General features: G+C 41.1%; 1 protein-coding gene across 1 annotated transcript in view; it reads right to left on the bottom strand.

Moving 5' to 3' along the window:
- MSRB3 (methionine sulfoxide reductase B3) overlaps positions 1 to 18,593 on the bottom strand; it is an 82,723-nt gene that overhangs the window by 31,336 nt on the left and 32,794 nt on the right. The window contains exons 3-4 of the mRNA XM_075274449.1: positions 10,287 to 10,395; positions 7,115 to 7,192 (exon numbers count right to left, since the gene is read on the bottom strand). Coding sequence (XP_075130550.1) covers positions 7,115 to 7,192; positions 10,287 to 10,395 — 187 coding nt within the window. The remainder of the gene's footprint in view (positions 1 to 7,114; positions 7,193 to 10,286; positions 10,396 to 18,593) is intronic.

Below are 18,593 nucleotides of genomic sequence, written 5' to 3'. Positions count from 1 at the left end.
GGATTCCAAATGACAGCGCATTGAAGTGGTGGACAGGTTGCTCTTCTCAGAGCCCCTAATCAATTTCGAGAGGCAAATTGTGCAGACAACACTATATCTGTCCTCGGCGCATTCCTTGAAAAAACTCCACACCTTCGAGAAACGTGCCCTCGAGGTGGGAGTTTTTCGGGGCTGGGTACGAACTGGAACATCTTGGGAGATTCCGGGTGTGGCCTGGCTTCGCCTAAGCTGCTGACCTCTGCCTCTGCCTCTAGCTACCCTTTTTGGTGCTGCACCTGCCTCAACATCCACACTACTTTCCCCGCTTGACATCCCCCCTGTCCAGGTCGGGTCAGTGTCCTCATCATCCACCACTTCCTCTTCCAACTCCTGTCTCATCTCCTCCTCCCGCACAATGCGCCGGTCAACTGGATGCCCTGACGGCAACTGCGTCACATCATCGTCGATGAGGGTGGGTTGCTGGTCATCCACCACCAAATCGAACGGAGATGGAGGAGACTCTAGTGTTTGAGCATCTGGACACAGATGCTCCTCTGTTAGGTTCGTGGAATCGTGACGTGGAGAGGCAGGTTGAGGGACAATGAAAGGAGCGGAGAACAGCTCTGGGGAGCAGGGACAGTTTGGGTTATTGTTCTGTAAAGCTTCGGAATTTTGGGAGGAAGGAAGACAAGACTGTTGGGTAATAGGAGGAGAGGAGGCAGAGTCTGACTGGCTGCTGGACAATGTGCTGTAAGCGTTCTCTGACAGCCATTGCAAGACCTGTTCCTGGTTCTCGGGCCTACTAAGGTTTGTACCCTGCAGTTTAGTTAATGTGGCAAGCAACCCTGGCACTGTGGAGTGGCGCAATGCTTGCTGCCCCACAGGAGTAGGCACGGGACGCCCTGTGGCTTCACTGCTACCTTGCTCCCCAGAACCATTCCCCCGACCTCGCCCACGGCCTCGTCCACGTCCCTTTCCGGGAGCCTTGCGCATTTTGAATTCCTAGTTAGAAATTGGCACTGTATACCAGTAGTAAAAATTGTGGGTGCACGTAACCCCAATATATTCTTTGAATTCCCAGTCAGACACTGGCACTATATGGCAGTAGCAAGAAATGAGGGTATTTGTATTCCCAATATATTCTTTGAATTCCCAGTCAGACAATGGCACTGTATACCAGTAGTAAAAATTGTGGGTGCACGTAACCCCAATATATTCTTTGAATTACCAGTCAGAAACTGGCACTATATGGCAGTAGCAAGAAATGAGGGTATTTATAACCCCAATATATTCTTTGAATTCCCAGTCAGACAATGGCACTGTATACCAGTAGTAAAAATTGTGGGTGCACGTAACCCCAATATATTCTTTGAATTACCAGTCAGACACTGGCACTATATGGCAGTAGCAAGAAATGAGGGTATTTGTATTCCCAATATATTCTTTGAATTCCCAGTCAGACAATGGCACTGTATACCAGTAGTAAAAATTGTGGGTGCACGTAACCCCAATATATTCTTTGAATTCCCAGTCAGACACTGGCACTATATGGCAGTAGCAAGAAATGAGGGTATTTGTATTCCCAATATATTCTTTGAATTCCCAGTCAGACAATGGCACTGTATACCAGTAGTAAAAATTGTGGGTGCACGTAACCCCAATATATTCTTTGAATTCCCAGTCAGACACTGGCACTATATGGCAGTAGCAAGAAATGAGGGTATTTGTATTCCCAATATATTCTTTGAATTCCCAGTCAGACAATGGCACTGTATACCAGTAGTAAAAATTGTGGGTGCACGTAACCCCAATATATTCTTTGAATTCCCAGTCAGACACTGGCACTATATGGCAGTAGCAAGAAATGAGGGTATTTGTATTCCCAATATATTCTTTGAATTCCCAGTCAGACAATGGCACTGTATACCAGTAGTAAAAATTGTGGGTGCACGTAACCCCAATATATTCTTTGAATTACCAGTCAGAAACTGGCACTATATGGCAGTAGCAAGAAATGAGGGTATTTATAACCCCAATATATTCTTTGAATTCCCAGTCAGACAATGGCACTGTATACCAGTAGTAAAAATTGTGGGTGCACGTAACCCCAATATATTCTTTGAATTCCCAGTCAGACACTGGCACTATATGGCAGTAGCAAGAAATGAGGGTATTTGTATTCCCAATATATTCTTTGAATTCCCAGTCAGACAATGGCACTGTATACCAGTAGTAAAAATTGTGGGTGCACGTAACCCCAATATATTCTTTGAATTCCCAGTCAGACACTGGCACTATATGGCAGTAGCAAGAAATGAGGGTATTTGTATTCCCAATATATTCTTTGAATTCCCAGTCAGACAATGGCACTGTATACCAGTAGTAAAAATTGTGGGTGCACGTAACCCCAATATATTCTTTGAATTCCCAGTCAGACACTGGCACTATATGGCAGTAGCAAGAAATGAGGGTATTTGTATTCCCAATATATTCTTTGAATTCCCAGTCAGACAATGGCACTGTATACCAGTAGTAAAAATTGTGGGTGCACGTAACCCCAATATATTCTTTGAATTCCCAGTCAGACACTGGCACTATATGGCAGTAGCAAGAAATGAGGGTATTTATAACCCCAATATATTCTTTGAATTCCCAGTCAGACAATGGCACTGTATACCAGTAGTAAAAATTGTGGGTGCACGTAACCCCAATATATTCTTTGAATTCCCAGTCAGACACTGGCACTATATGGCAGTAGCAAGAAATGAGGGTATTTGTATTCCCAATATATTCTTTGAATTCCCAGTCAGACAATGGCACTATATACCAGTAGTAAAAATTGTGGGTGCACGTAACCCCAATATATTCTTTGAATTCCCAGTCAGACACTGGCACTATATGGCAGTAGCAAGAAATGAGGGTATTTGTATTCCCAATATATTCTTTGAATTCCCAGTCAGACAATGGCACTGTATACCAGTAGTAAAAATTGTGGGTGCACGTAACCCCAATATATTCTTTGAATTCCCAGTCAGACACTGGCACTATATGGCAGTAGCAAGAAATGAGGGTATTTGTATTCCCAATATATTCTTTGAATTCCCAGTCAGACAATGGCACTGTATACCAGTAGTAAAAATTGTGGGTGCACGTAACCCCAATATATTCTTTGAATTCCCAGTCAGACACTGGCACTATATGGCAGTAGCAAGAAATGAGGGTATTTGTATTCCCAATATATTCTTTGAATTCCCAGTCAGACAATGGCACTGTATACCAGTAGTAAAAATTGTGGGTGCACGTAACCCCAATATATTCTTTGAATTCCCAGTCAGACACTGGCACTATATGGCAGTAGCAAGAAATGAGGGTATTTGTATTCCCAATATATTCTTTGAATTCCCAGTCAGACAATGGCACTGTATACCAGTAGTAAAAATTGTGGGTGCACGTAACCCCAATATATTCTTTGAATTACCAGTCAGAAACTGGCACTATATGGCAGTAGCAAGAAATGAGGGTATTTATAACCCCAATATATTCTTTGAATTCCCAGTCAGACAATGGCACTATATGGCAGTAGCAAGAAATGAGGGTATTTGTATTCCCAATATATTCTTTGAATTCCCAGTCAGACAATGGCACTGTATACCAGTAGTAAAAATTGTGGGTGCACGTAACCCCAATATATTCTTTGAATTCCCAGTCAGACACTGGCACTATATGGCAGTAGCAAGAAATGAGGGTATTTGTATTCCCAATATATTCTTTGAATTCCCAGTCAGACAATGGCACTGTATACCAGTAGTAAAAATTGTGGGTGCACGTAACCCCAATATATTCTTTGAATTCCCAGTCAGACACTGGCACTATATGGCAGTAGCAAGAAATGAGGGTATTTGTATTCCCAATATATTCTTTGAATTCCCAGTCAGACAATGGCACTGTATACCAGTAGTAAAAATTGTGGGTGCACGTAACCCCAATATATTCTTTGAATTCCCAGTCAGACACTGGCACTATATGGCAGTAGCAAGAAATGAGGGTATTTGTATTCCCAATATATTCTTTGAATTCCCAGTCAGACAATGGCACTGTATACCAGTAGTAAAAATTGTGGGTGCACGTAACCCCAATATATTCTTTGAATTCCCAGTCAGACACTGGCACTATATGGCAGTAGCAAGAAATGAGGGTATTTGTATTCCCAATATATTCTTTGAATTCCCAGTCAGACAATGGCACTGTATACCAGTAGTAAAAATTGTGGGTGCACGTAACCCCAATATATTCTTTGAATTCCCAGTCAGACACTGGCACTATATGGCAGTAGCAAGAAATGAGGGTATTTGTATTCCCAATATATTCTTTGAATTCCCAGTCAGACAATGGCACTGTATACCAGTAGTAAAAATTGTGGGTGTATATAGCCCCAATTCTATTGCTAGGGGACTTGCAGGGTATTTCTGGGGTGAAGGTGGGGGGGCACACCGTTGGAACGGGTATCGGGGTATATATCGGGTATACGGGAATACACTGACAGTGTATTCCATTCAGGATCCTGGGAAAGCTGGGTTGCGGCGATTGAGCCCGTCAGTGCCACGTTACACTGACAAGCTTCTCCCTGGAATTTAGCTCTTATAAGAGCTGTTGGTTGTCTTCTCCTTCCTATCCTAGCCTGTCCCTGCCTACCCAGAATCTAAGCCCTAGCTAGCTGGACGGAAACCTCCGTCCTCGGTGAATTGCAAGCTCAGAATGACGCGAACCTGGGCGGCGCTGTTCTTTTAAATTAGAGGTCACATGTTTTCGGCAGCCAATGGGTTTTGCCTACTTTTTTCAACGTCACCGGTGTCGTAGTTCCTGTCCCTACCCTGCGCTGTTATTGGAGCAAAAAAGGCGCCAGGGAAGGTGGGAGGGGAATCGAGTAATGGCGCACTTTACCACGCGGTGTTCGATTCGATTCGAACATGCCGAACAGCCTAATATCCGATCGAACATGAGTTCAATAGAACACTGTTCGCTCATCTCTAGTTATTATTATATTATTGATGGGCTCTTTTGTGCTGTCCATAGACGGGAGTGCATTTGTGCCTTTTTTGTATCTTTTTTAAAAAGGTACAAGTCATAAATACAGCGTGCAAAGGATCTACAGTTAGGCCGTGCTCACTTTTCGCACCAAAAAGCAAAAGTAGTGAGAACAGCATTACAGTGAAAAAAAGGCACAAATTCTTCATACATGATGCGTAATGCAGAAAAGCACCTCAAAAAGGCACAACTTACACCAAAAAAAGGAGCAAGTAGCTTAATAAATGTGCTTCATTTGCTTGAATTCAATTAATTCTCTAAATGAATATGTGGTGGACGTTGCAAAGATGGCCGTCACCTGTCCATTTTTCACTGTCATGTGAATAAGCCCTAAGAAACACGCATACAATATTGGACTGTGCAGGGTTCCCCAATAACAGGGTGGGGCCCTACAGTGGTATCAAATTAAGGACATATTCACAAATCCACTTTTAGCAATCTACTTGTGAACCAATTGATGAACGCATGTAGACATTGCTGGTGTGTGGAAAAAGAATGCAGATGTGCTCTATTTTGATCCATTTTGCGAATCATTGGCACCATTATAGTCAATGACTTAATGAAAATCAAGGACTGCACAAGGATGCCACTGTAAATAAACGGAGCTTAAAGTTAGTAAGAAGCGTCCACTGCTATAAAATATGATGCTGTGATCTCATGGTGAACTAGTTGTGCCCACATGACCAACAGTGATGGAGTAGCTGTGATTCACACTCACCACCTCTTGGCAATGGCCAGGATTGGGAGATGACATCTAAGTGGTCAGACAAAGGGAGGGTGCTCCCTTTGTCGACCGATTGGCAATCCACAAATGTGATGTCAGGGTGTTTTTATGGCAACCAAGGGCCTAAAAAAGGCCCCTAATCAGTTGTGTATGTGAGCCTCTTAGGTCTTGCAGAATATAACAATAGCATGATAAATTACAGTACAAAAGTGCATAGATTCCCTACTAGAGTTAGAAGGATTTCCCTTTTACTAACTTATTGTATAGCATAGAAGTGTTTGATAACTGAGGGCACAACTACTAGGATGGCACAGAAATGACAAGAACAAGGACTTGTCCTTCGGTTGTTACCCACTAACACCGCCAGGTTGGCCTGATGAAGACACCAGACCAGGTGTCAAAATGCGTTGCCATTGACCTAATACAGAATTCAAATTTACAGCAGTGCATTTTTATTCCCGGATTCTTTTTGTTGTCTCTTACTTTGGATCAAGTTAGTATCTAAGGTTCTGCAAGTGCCACATGCCACGCGTGTGACCACCACTACATTCATTCTAGGACTGACAGAGATTGCTGTTCTGAAAGTCCAATAATAATGAAAAGATGTGTGTTAATAATTCTAATTACTGTAAGTCCTATTGGTTAGGCACCCAGCCATCAGACATAAAGTGTTAGCCTGGTTGCACATGACCATGTGCCGCCCGTGCACCAGCCGTGCCTCTGCAATGAATAGGAGCGGCAGAAGCACAGCCACAAAATAGGACAGGAACAGGACCTGTTCCATATTTTGCGGCCTGGACTGTCGGCCCATACACTGGACTGTGTAATTCATGGTCATGTGCACAAGCCCATAGTAATGAATGGGTCAGTGTGCTATCTGGGAAAATCCAGTTAACACACTGACCAGTCATATGGTTGTATGCAAGGAGTTTTAGTAGTAGGAATCCCTTTTAAAAAAAAAACAAAAAACCTACAGATTAGTGGTATAACCACTCCTGTAACAACCCATACTATGTAAAACATCATTCTGCAAATCCAGGTTTAGGTTTTCCATGCAGTGTCCGCACAAATCATGCGGAGAGAAAAGTAGTGCTTCAAGTACTTTCTCTCTGCATGACTCATGCAGACACTGCATGGAAAACACACAGACCCCATTATAGACTATGGGGTCCGTGTGCTTTCATTGCTCACCGCTTTTTAATGCGTTCAGTATTCCGTTCGGGGGGTCCCCAAGTGGAATGGAATACCAACACAGATGTGAACCAGACCTAAATGATGAAACATATAATACATGAGACAGCAGATATATCACATTACAACATCTACCTGAAAAGAGTTGCTCCGCAGACAACACACTTGTACGTCCCCGTTGCTGTGTTGTGCGTATATTCTCCGGCAAAGGCACTGCAATGAAAGTGTGTTTACAAACATGAGAGCTGGAACGATTTCAACATAATGCATTAATAAAGTGAAATATGTCTAGTGGAAGTACACATCCTCACTACAGTGCGCTTTCTCAGAACCTAGTTAAAATTCTCATTTTACATGGGATTTTAAGAATGACCTAATCTCTCATTGCTGGCATGCACTAAATCATTTTGTTAGTAAGTGATCTGGATGGCAAATCTTCTGAGCCAAGGTTATGATCTGCTGCCAACTCTTGATAGGATGTATTGCCAGTGATTCACATTCGGCAAATAGTCTGCTGTCCAAGGAAGAGAGCACTGCCTATTAAATGAGACCCCATGTGTGGTAAAGAGCCTTTTCAGGTCATGAATGGAAACAAGCAGTTACATCATTAATACATTTGGATCGGAGGTAAGCCAGGGCTTGCTGCCAAGCTGCATGGTATAAATTAGACAACAAAATGGTTAGTCCTTGGCAAGCTACGCTTCATGCTGGAATCAGCTGAGACAGACTTTATTCACTAAAAACACTTTTGGAAGGGAACACTTTTTTCAGGACGCAGGGCTTGCAGCCAAGGACTAAAGCCATGTGAGGGCAGTTATTGAACATTTTTGACATTCCAACCACAAATGAGCCAATAAATATTTTCTCCACATGTGCTTCAAAAAGAAATTGGAGTGGAGTGGAAAGGAACTGAATTATGCTACCTTCTCACCCAGCCAAAACGTCTATGCTTACAATGACCACCTTCAGAATCAAGTCTTGCTGGCACGCTGCCACTGTATGCTTGGTTCTGCCTTTCAGAAATATGTGCCCAAACCCTTCTCACTTCCACACATTTTGCAGTTAAGTAAAACAGACCTTGCATGCTGCATTAGGAGCTTCATTGACCAAATAGAAAGCATTTGCAATAACACGGCTCTATGTACGTTCCAGTAAACATGGACTTTTCACAGGATAAAAACAAGTTATGTTTATGACACCAGCATAGAAATACTAGCTTGATCCAAAGTAAGACATACAGTAGCTTAAAAGCCAAAACTGGAAACTGCAGGACAGTCTTACTTTTTGGTAGTGTTACCCGCAATATCTTCCCCACGCTAGAGGTCAGATCCCACCGTAACATATACAAGCATGGATTATACAGCATATTCCGCTAACATTCACTGTGTCATTCTACTGCAAGCCTTTTTAGTCTCTCTTGAAAGCCCAGTGATATAGCATGTTTGGAGGATTAGATGACTACACAGACACTGACCAAGTACAGCAAGATCTCACGATAGACATGGTCTGTCAGATTGGTAAATATAGGAGCAATAACAGCGGCAGAACATCTTTCCAGCTGGACAAGGAACCTATAGATCTTCAGCGGCTTTCAGACAATATAATAGGTTTGCACATGTAATTGCTCTTAAATGGGATTTCAAATTTCAAAAATATATATATATATAGAATCAAAAGAATCTACAATCTAAAAAATAAAGTAACAATTTCTCATTTTCATTATCTTTCTCAGCACTTTATAGCTGAATTGTAAGACGTCCATCACCCAAATCCTGTGACTCATAGTTTATCAGTTTGTTATGTAGCTGGTAGTAAGCAGAGATTTGATTATGGGGTTCTGTCTGAGCAATGAGTCAATGACAGAAGTTGTCATCCCAAATTTTGTCCCTCATGGAGTGTAGCACACAAAGAGCACAGCTCTGGATCTGTACGAAGTGAAAGGCGCGAGGGTGGATAAATTTGTATTTGGAGCAAGCCGGGAAGAACAGTAAGGGCTAGTTCACACGTGGGCAAAGGGGAGGTTTTTGACAGCGGAATTCGCTTCAAAAACCTCTCCTTTAACATGGTGGTCTATGTAGACCACTAGCTTTTTTTTTCCTCCTAGCGTTTTCCGCCTGAAGAAGCGACATGACCTTTCTTCAGGCGGAAAACGCCTGAAGAATTGCATAGAAGTGAATGGGAGGCGAAAACCGCGCGGTAAAAAACCGCGCGGTTTTTTGCACACAAAACCGCGCGGTTTTCGCCTGCAGTTTCTATAGCACATATAGGAAAAAAAAACCCTAGCGAAAACCGCTAGCGAAAACCGCGTCAAAAACCTCGTCAAAAACCGCGTGGAATGCAAAAAACAGCGTCAAAAAAACTCCTCGAGGTTTTTTACCTCGCACAAATAAGCTAGGCGGTTTTCACGTGTGAACTGACCCTAAGTTCCTACACATAGAGCAATCCACCAGGTTCCAGCCCCTAGAGATGCCCACTGCCAGAAGATCAAGAGTGCATCCCCTCCCTAGAAATTGGGGTTGTACCAAAACTGGAGATAGAGAGAAGTCTGAGCAGAGACAGAAAGACAACGCCTGATGTTTTTTTTTTACATGGAGAGAAGCAGTGGGTTGTTTAACTGGCAATGAAACGGAAGCAGAGTTGGAGTCTATGGAGTCTGGTCCTGCAGCTAAACCCTCTTTAAAGCTAACCTGCCATATATACAGTATATATTTGTAATATGAAGAGGATGGATGAAAGGCAACATAACAGTAGGAAAGGTAGTAGCTGCATCGCAGAAGGACAAGAGTCACTGCAAAATTCAACCCTAAAGTAGTTTCTATTACACATAAAAAAATTAAATTAAATCAATCCTATTTGGAGCGCATGAAATAAATCAAAAGTTCTATTTTTCGTTATATCTTTCTACAGAAAACCTGTGGATCAGTCAGAAGTAGATCTAAGAAAGAGGATGATCATGGACTAGTAAAGACTCTTCATGACTATTTTTATTTTAATTTTTATATAGGGAAATTGGGTAATAAAATCAAATTTCAATATTTTTTTTTATTTTAATATATTTAGTTTAACAAACATAAACCTTGCATTCTTCCTTGTGTATAAATACCAGATTCTTCTTTTCAATTTCTCTATTGATACTTAGCAAATCTTTGTGAGCTTTTTGGATTTCCAAAACTGTGTCTTTTTACCCTTCCCTTACCACTTTTACTGAGATAAATTTATTAAGTGGCATTTTACTGTGGCACATAGTGGGCCACCCTTCCCTATGCTTACAGCTAAAGCAGTAACAGGTTTATGTGCTATACTTCACCTTTCTGTCCCCTTTTCTTGGGTGACATGATACTGCTTTGGTGTTAGTCGTTGCCTTAATTCCTTCTCGGTGAAAATCACCTTACAAGTCTTCTTCCCCTTTCGTGTTCCTGGAAATAACAAAAAAAAAAAAGTGTTCGTTAAATGTTAATTGCACAACAATGACCTTGGTATTGGGCATCTTCTCAGTTTCTGCATTCATTAGTTCTTTACTATACCTGTTCTTATATTACAATGGTAGTTTAGCCAGGGAATTCCATTGGAGCAAGGACAATATGCTGCAGCCAAAGCCTTTCCTGTGCAACATTAAACAGCCTCACACAGTCATTCACAAAGAAATAGTGAACGCTTCCAACCACACACTTCCCAAAAGGCAATAAAAAAACAAGCTAATAAGCACAGCTTTCCTGACAGGGGATACTGGCCTTACAACATTCATACACTTGGAAAAAACAAGCGTTTTGTGTTATAAATGTTGAAATAAATAGTAATATATCAAATTGACTGTTGAATTTCTAACTATTACTATCTGTACACGGTCGTATATTTTCCAATTTTATGAAAATCACTGTATGAATGAAAAGTGCTGTGAGGTTATGTTATACTTTGTAAGAAATCGGTTTACTACATATACATTATGATAAAGTTACTAAATGTTAACCATATCCAGCTGCTGTTAGGTGAAGATTAACAATTGAGCCCTGGTATTAGTTCTTTCCATTGATCCTTTGTTGTGGCACTTTTCGCACACCTCTGTGTTTTGTGGACTCAGGAAGAAAGATGTGGAACTATAGAAATATACAGACAATATACAGACATGCTTTTAATAGTGGGCAACCCTAACACAGTTTTGCTCCCACTTTCACCAGAATAGAAGGCGGTGGACTACCCATTAGGATATACCTTTAACTTGGACAATACAGAGGTCCTCCTATTGAGGGGTCTTTCTTATTCCCTATCGCTTCTGTATGTTAGAATACAACTTACATTCCCCATGAAATTACATAAACCTAAAATCACTTATTATATCCACACATAAAGTTATTATCCTTTTATACCTTGGTAGGGTTAATTTAGTAAAAATGCTGAATTCTTCTGCTTTCTTCCTCCCTTTCATACCCTTCTGTTTATTTGGATCACAAAGAAAAGAAAACAAATGACTTATATCACTTCTTCATATGGGATGGTGAATGTGACCATTCAGGGGCAAAGCTATAGGGCATGGAGAGGTAGCAGCCACTATGGAGCTTTGGACCCTGAGGGGGTCCCTCTAACACATAAAATATGCCACTATTCTTAAAGAGGACCTTTCATGTCCTCAGGCACAGCAGTTTTATATACCACTAGAAATCCGACAGTGCACTGAATTCAGCGCACTGTCAGCTTTCCTTTTATGTGCCGTGGGGCTGGAGATATCAGAGCCATTATAATGGCTCCGATCTCTGCCCACTATCAGAAGGGGGTTCCTGACAGTCTAGCTGGGCTGTGAGGAACACCCCCCGAAATTACTCGTCCATAGCCCTGTAGTATCAAAGGGGGCGTTCCTTACTGCCCAGCGATGATACTAAGCTGTGAGGAACATCCCCGACTGTACTCGTCCATTGCCCTGTACTGGGAGGGCATTCTTCACAGCTTAGCGTCATCGCTGAGCAGTAAAGAACGCCCCTTCTGACAGTACAGTGCTATGGATGAGTACTGTCGGTGGGGATGTTCATCACAGTCCAGCTAGACTGTAAGGGATGCCCTTCTGACAGTGAGCAGAGATCGGTAACGGCACTGATATCTCCAGCCACGGGGCTCATAATGGGAAAGTCAACATTGTGCTGAATTCAGCGCATAGTCAGCTTTCTAGCGGTATATAAAACCATATGTGCTTGAGGATATGAAAGGTCCTCTTTAATGTCATAAGATAGGTCGGAATCCCATTACAGATTTCGCTGGCACCTGATACTGGCAGATGTCTGCTCCTAACCTCTCTCCTTATCCACTGCCTGACATTGTGACGTACATGCAGAGAATGGACCACCCCAGGTACAGGTAAATACCAGCGCTCACCCAAGCAACTATTGGAATTCTTCTTTATTGGTAAAGGTAGGCACAACGCGTTTCGGACATGGACATGTCTTTTGTCATGTCCGAAACGCATTCTATCTACTTTTACCAATAAAGAAAAATTCCAATAGTCACTTGGGTGAGCGCTGTTATTTACCTGTACCTGGGGTTGGTCCATTCTCTGCTGGTTCTCTATACATCTTAGAGGCATACCCACAGCTGCTGCCCTAGCACCATCCGCTTAGGACCCACGGGTGTTCAAGGCTTTTTTTGGGTTGTTATGACTCTTCACAACCCACCCAGGTGATCAGGCATTTGTCGGTCTCTATATGTTCACTACACCTATGTAGTGATAATACACGAGGATCGGGTCGGTATTTGTTCTTGTTTTTCCATTGTGACGTACATGACCAACAAATGTCAGGGAGGAGTTAAAGAGCTCTACCTTTTTACTTATGTAGTGCTATCTTCTCATTACAAATATTAAACCCACTGCAGGATGCCTATTTTTAGGATACTGATCTCCGGCTAAGGCTACATTGCACATGAGAAAAAAACACGGATATTGAACACGGTTGAAATTCTATTTTTAAACTGTTACACACATTTTTTTTTTTTCTCTTTTACGTCAGTGAAACTAATACATTTCGCAAAGAAGGGACATTAAAAATTTACCCTTTAGACTTGTATTGGGTCTGTCAGGCAGGAAAAATGGACAATGATAGGACAAGTCCAAACAGACAAAATCCAAAAACTGCCATGTGAATGTACCCACTGATTCCCACTACTCTAAGAGTAAGTTCACACAGAGTTTTTTAGTCAGGATTTTGAGGCCATATCCGCCTCAAAATCCTGACCAAAAAGACATCTCTCATTGAAATCAATGTTCTGTTTTCCTTGAGCCATTTGTTCCAACTCCCGGAGAAAGAAATGACATGCTCATTCTTTCAGGCAGATTTGCCTCGCGACATCCGCCTGAAGACACTCCCTCCCGACTAGGCCCATTCATTTGGGCCTAATCCAGAGCGGAGTGCACGACTGGATGCCAGTCCGGCCTCCGCTTCAGATTCCGGTCCAAAAATCCCTGCGTGAACTTACTCTAAAAATGTAATAGAGACCATCAAACTGACACGCAAAGCATTCCATGAGAATATCCTGAACATGTTTTATAGTTTAGAATAATGGAGCTCTTGATGGCATTTCAACCCTCATTTTGACCAAACATACGCACATTTCCTATATTCAAAGCCTACGAGATTGACAGAGAACTGAGCAGAGCACCCGCCTATCTCCATTACTCCCACAGGAATTCACTTCCAATATTTCAGCCCAGATGAATGTTTACACCCATATTGGACAGGGTTTTTAATAGTCAAACTCTGCTCCTTTTGGGTGGAGTTTTCATAAACTCTGTCCTTTTTCAAACCAGAAAAAGAGAGAGAGATTTAATTGAACTGATGCTGAAAATTCTTAAGTGTTGACAAGTATGGAATCTGAATGCAGCAGCAGTGGCCATGCTAGCCAGCCACATACAAACATACAAAAGACAAGTCTAGTTCTAATAGAAAAAAACAGTGCATGGCTGCACAAGAAGCTTTGGTATATGTAGTTACAGTAGAGGCCCACGTATAAGATCTCTATTAATATGGCCATGTGCATTAGTCTTCACAGACATACTAACTTTACTTTTTTTAAAACTGTAGTGACATTGGTGGGCTATTGCCAAATAAATATGTCATATTGGATGTGTATGTAGCTCATGAGGACAGAGACAGTGTTGGCCATGACATTAAGTTTGACACTGATGTACTTGCACTGATGTTGCACTTGTAGACAATGCTGACACCTAATGGTGAAAATAATTACCAGTGAGAAGCAACATACCTACAAAAATACCATACCAAAAAGTATAGCGTATAAATAGAAAGCACATAAACCATTATTTCACCTATAACCATCTTACATATACCATCTTACACATCTAGCATACTAGTGATTAGAAAATGCTTTAGTGAATGTATGCCAATACAATTGTACTGAGAATATCCAACCTCATAGGAGTTTTTAATTTAAAGATAAGATAATCCTTTAATAGTCCCACAGTGGGGAAATTTCAGATATTTCTACAAATATCTGCATGCGCCTTAAGAAAATAAGCATTGTATGCACCTTAAGGGTGAATTCACACTGAGTAAACGCTAGCTTATTCTGAACGTAAAACACGTTCAGAATAAGCGGCGTCTAAAGCAGCTCCATTCATTTCTATGGGAGCGGGGATACGAGCGCTCCCCATAGAAATGAATGGGCTGCTTCTTTCACTCCGTGCAGTCCCATTGAAGTGAATGGGGAGTGCCGGCGTATACGGCAAGCTCTGCTCATGCCGGAGCGTACACGCCGGCACTCCCCATTCACTTCAATGGGACTGCACGGAGTGAAAGAAGCAGCCCATTCATTTCTATGGGGAGCGCTCGTATCCCCGCTCCCATAGAAATGAATGGAGCTGCTTTAGACGCCGCTTATTCTGAACGTGTTTTACGTTCAGAATAAGCTAGCGTTTACTCAGTGTGAATGCACCCTAAGAAATGCAATGCCATGGTGCAGTTAAAATTGCATGGAGCTTTGAGTTACAAGGGAAGTCAGGAAAAAATAAAAAATAAAATCATGTTAAAATGCCCCCCCAAATGCCTATTATGACCTTATGGGGGCATCATGTAAAAAAAAAAACCCCAAAACTATAAAGACAAAAAAATAAAAAAAAAAACAATATTGTATCACCATAAAAATTACTGCAGTGGAAAGGAAAAACTACTTAAAAATTTTAGTAGAATTTACAAAACACCAAAAAAGTAAACAAAAAGGCCTGAAAATGAAGCCTGCACCCTGGGTGGGACTGCCTACATTTATTTATTATAGATTGCTTTACTGTTATTGGTTCTTCATTTTAGTTGCAAAAACTTGGCCAATAACCATATTTGCCTATATTAAAGGGATATTGGTGGGAATGTGGCATGGTCAATAACAAATGGGGTGGGATTTTAGTATAATTAATGCAAATATGGGCAGTTTATGGCCATTCAATCCCTTGCACTGTAAAGCTGGAGGAGAGCTACTGCGATTACTATGTGCCAAAGGCAAAGCCATCCAATTTCTTTTTTTTTTTTTTGACCCCTCACTGGGTAACAAACTGCTGAGGTTCCTTGACAGAAATTCGGCAGTGTATATGCTGTGTGTGGCCACAGCCTTACTTTTTGTTACATCCTTTGTCTGTATCACGTTCTGTAGGCGAATTTGATAGATTACGTGTGCCCCAATGTACTTGGAGACTAAAAAAAAATTATTATCTCTGCATTGTTTCATTGCTTTGTGGATTGTCTCTGCTATTAAATGGCACTATATGACACTATTATTGGTTTTAGGGAAAATATGGGATACGAGACTCCATTTAAAGGGGAACTGACAGATTCTCTAACGTTTCAGAGTAGAAAATTGACATCTTGGTTGGGTTATTCCTCTACATTCTGGCACTGTCCAATCAGTGACACCATTGTAGAATAGGGGAACACCACACCACATAAGGGAAATTGTAACACTAAGGCCTGGTTCACATCTGCGTTCGGTAATCCATTCGGAAAATCCGTATGGGGACCCCCTGAACGGAATACCGAACGCATTGGCAAGCGGCGAGCAATGAAAGCACACAGACCTCATAGACTATAATGGGGTCCATGTGCTTTCTGCACGATGTCTGTACGAGTCATGCGGAGAGGAAAGTAGTTCATGAAGTACTTTTCTGTCCGCATGTTCCGTGTGGACACTGTGCGGAAAGCACACGGGGTCTATGGGGTCCATGTGCTTTCATAAGCTCTCTGCTTTCCAATGTATTCGGTATTCCGTCTGGGGGGATCCCCATGCAGACTCTCCGAACAGATTACCAAAAATAGATGTGAACCAGGCCTAAGTTGAGAATGTATTCAGAAATAATCCGGAGGAATAACAGAGGAACCGCACAACACTGAGCTATGAGAAAAGATGCTCCAGAGTTATTTCAGGGGGAATGCAAGTATTTCATTTTACTGCATATGATTTTATTACAAAGCTACAAATTTTTCTAAATCATCTAGAAATAAAATAATTTTGAAATACATATTGAGTAATAAAAACAAAGAAGTGCGTTGTAATAAGAGTAAGAGTTTACTACTAGTCGCAATGAGCCAGGCGCTTATTTTTGTTTTCCAAGTGCTCCTGCTCATTTGCTAATCTATCTTGACAAAGTAGCAGGTTTCAGAATTACTGGTAGAAGTGAACTATATACAATTAGAAATAAATAGTCCTGACACAAATATGGTGCGGCCAGTGTGTGTGTGCAACTATAAAAAGACCAATTGTGTTCCCAAAGCTTGAAGAAATAGGCTGACCATCTGTATGTCATTTAGAATGAGAGAAGGGACTTCAGGTTTAAATTACATGGTCTCGAGTTGCAATTTCCTAACGTTCTCAAACTTTTACTGGTTTTCTCCATTTTCTAAGCTTTTTGCCATTACTAAAGTTTGACAATAACGCGTTATATATCTTACTGCTGTGTACATTGTACGCACACAATGGGATCAATGTCATTATTAAACAAGGATATATATATATATATATATATATATATATAATCAAGCATAAATGTAATATATTATAATATATGTGTGTGTATATATACACACATTTATTTATTGCCTATCTTAACTCAAATTTGTTTTGCGTGGGTTTCCTGCTAAAGTCATCCAGCAATCATATAATATTGAGTTACTTTTCGGTGCTAATATATTTAGGTATCCTTTGTTTGTATTACCTGAGACTGATTCCAGGTTTTAAAGGACCATTAGGAATTGGATTCTCACAAATTTTGCTGGAATGTGCCCTGTGTCGTAGCCTACAAACTATTTGGTTTTGGTGCACTTAAAGGTCACTATCCAAATTAGTTAAATTTCCCAACATCCTGTCTTTTCAACCTAAAGTATAAATATTGTTTTCCTAATTGCAAGTGAGGTTTGGCCTTTATAAAACTCAATTGCTTATTTTAAGTTGTCAAACTTCGGAGGCTCTCATGCTCAGGGTACACTAAGATCTTAAACTAATACGCCAATGCAAGTGTAGCAAACTGCTAAAGTAAATGTGTGCATTACATAAATAACTTAGTGTACTATTAGGTAACCTGGTAAGGCAATGCAGTAGATCACCAGTAAGGGGTCCATGCTACTAACAGAATAATGCCAATTCTCAGATTATTTCCCATCATTTCTTTAGGCTCAAAAGACATCCAAGCATATATGATTTAAGTACTGTAAGGTCTAATCAGGGTTCAGATATACGACTGCTTGTCCTTGAACATATTAACAACACATTCAGCAGTTCATAGAATAATCTATGTATGTTTATGGGCATGAAAAAACAGAGTTGATTTTATAAGTCTGTGTTTCAAGAAAACCACAAGGCCATATTCATTAGAACATTCCGTTTTTTATGTGTGAAATACAGATGTAGCCGTCTTTTATTAACATGACAGTGAAAAACGCCCATGTGACATCCATTTTTGAACAGCCATCACATGTTCAATTCAAAACCCATAAAAGTCTATGGGTATCACATATCTGGTTTTAACAGACAAATATAGGACATGTCAGTTGTTTGGACAAACTGTTTTCACGTCATGTGAATAAGGTAAAACAGCCTATGCTGTATAGTAAATAACTTATTTTACATATTTATTATGGATCATATTCTTTGACACAAAATGCATCTTTTATCCATCTCTGCAATAACACACAAAGGAAAATTCGGACAGCACATCCCAATGTGAACTGGTGCCAACTACTGTGGCAATATACAAACACAGGAATTGCCACAGCACCCTGCGCACTGCAATAACACATCTATATGATGCCCATAAATGTTCTAGTAAGAGCTAAGGCCTGGTTCACATATGTGTTCAGTAATCTGTTCGGGGAGTCCACATGGGGACCCCCCAGAATGGACTATCGAATGCATAGGCAAGCGGAGAGCAGTGAAAGCACACGAACCTCATAGACTATAATGAGGACTGTGTGCTTTCCGCACAGTCTCCGTACGAGTCATATGGACAGGAAAGTAGATTGTGAAGTACTTTTCTGAAACATGCGGACACCACGCGGAAAGCACACGGACCCCATGATAGTCTATGGGGTCCGTGTTCTTTCACTGCTCATCGCTTGCCAATGCATTCAGTATTCCG

The sequence above is a fragment of the Leptodactylus fuscus genome, chromosome 5 (genome assembly GCF_031893055.1).
Source record: "Leptodactylus fuscus isolate aLepFus1 chromosome 5, aLepFus1.hap2, whole genome shotgun sequence".
Classification (NCBI taxonomy): Eukaryota; Metazoa; Chordata; class Amphibia; order Anura; family Leptodactylidae; genus Leptodactylus; species Leptodactylus fuscus.
The sequence above is the reverse complement of the archived record's forward strand: the minus strand, read 5'-3'. Positions and strand labels throughout refer to the sequence as shown.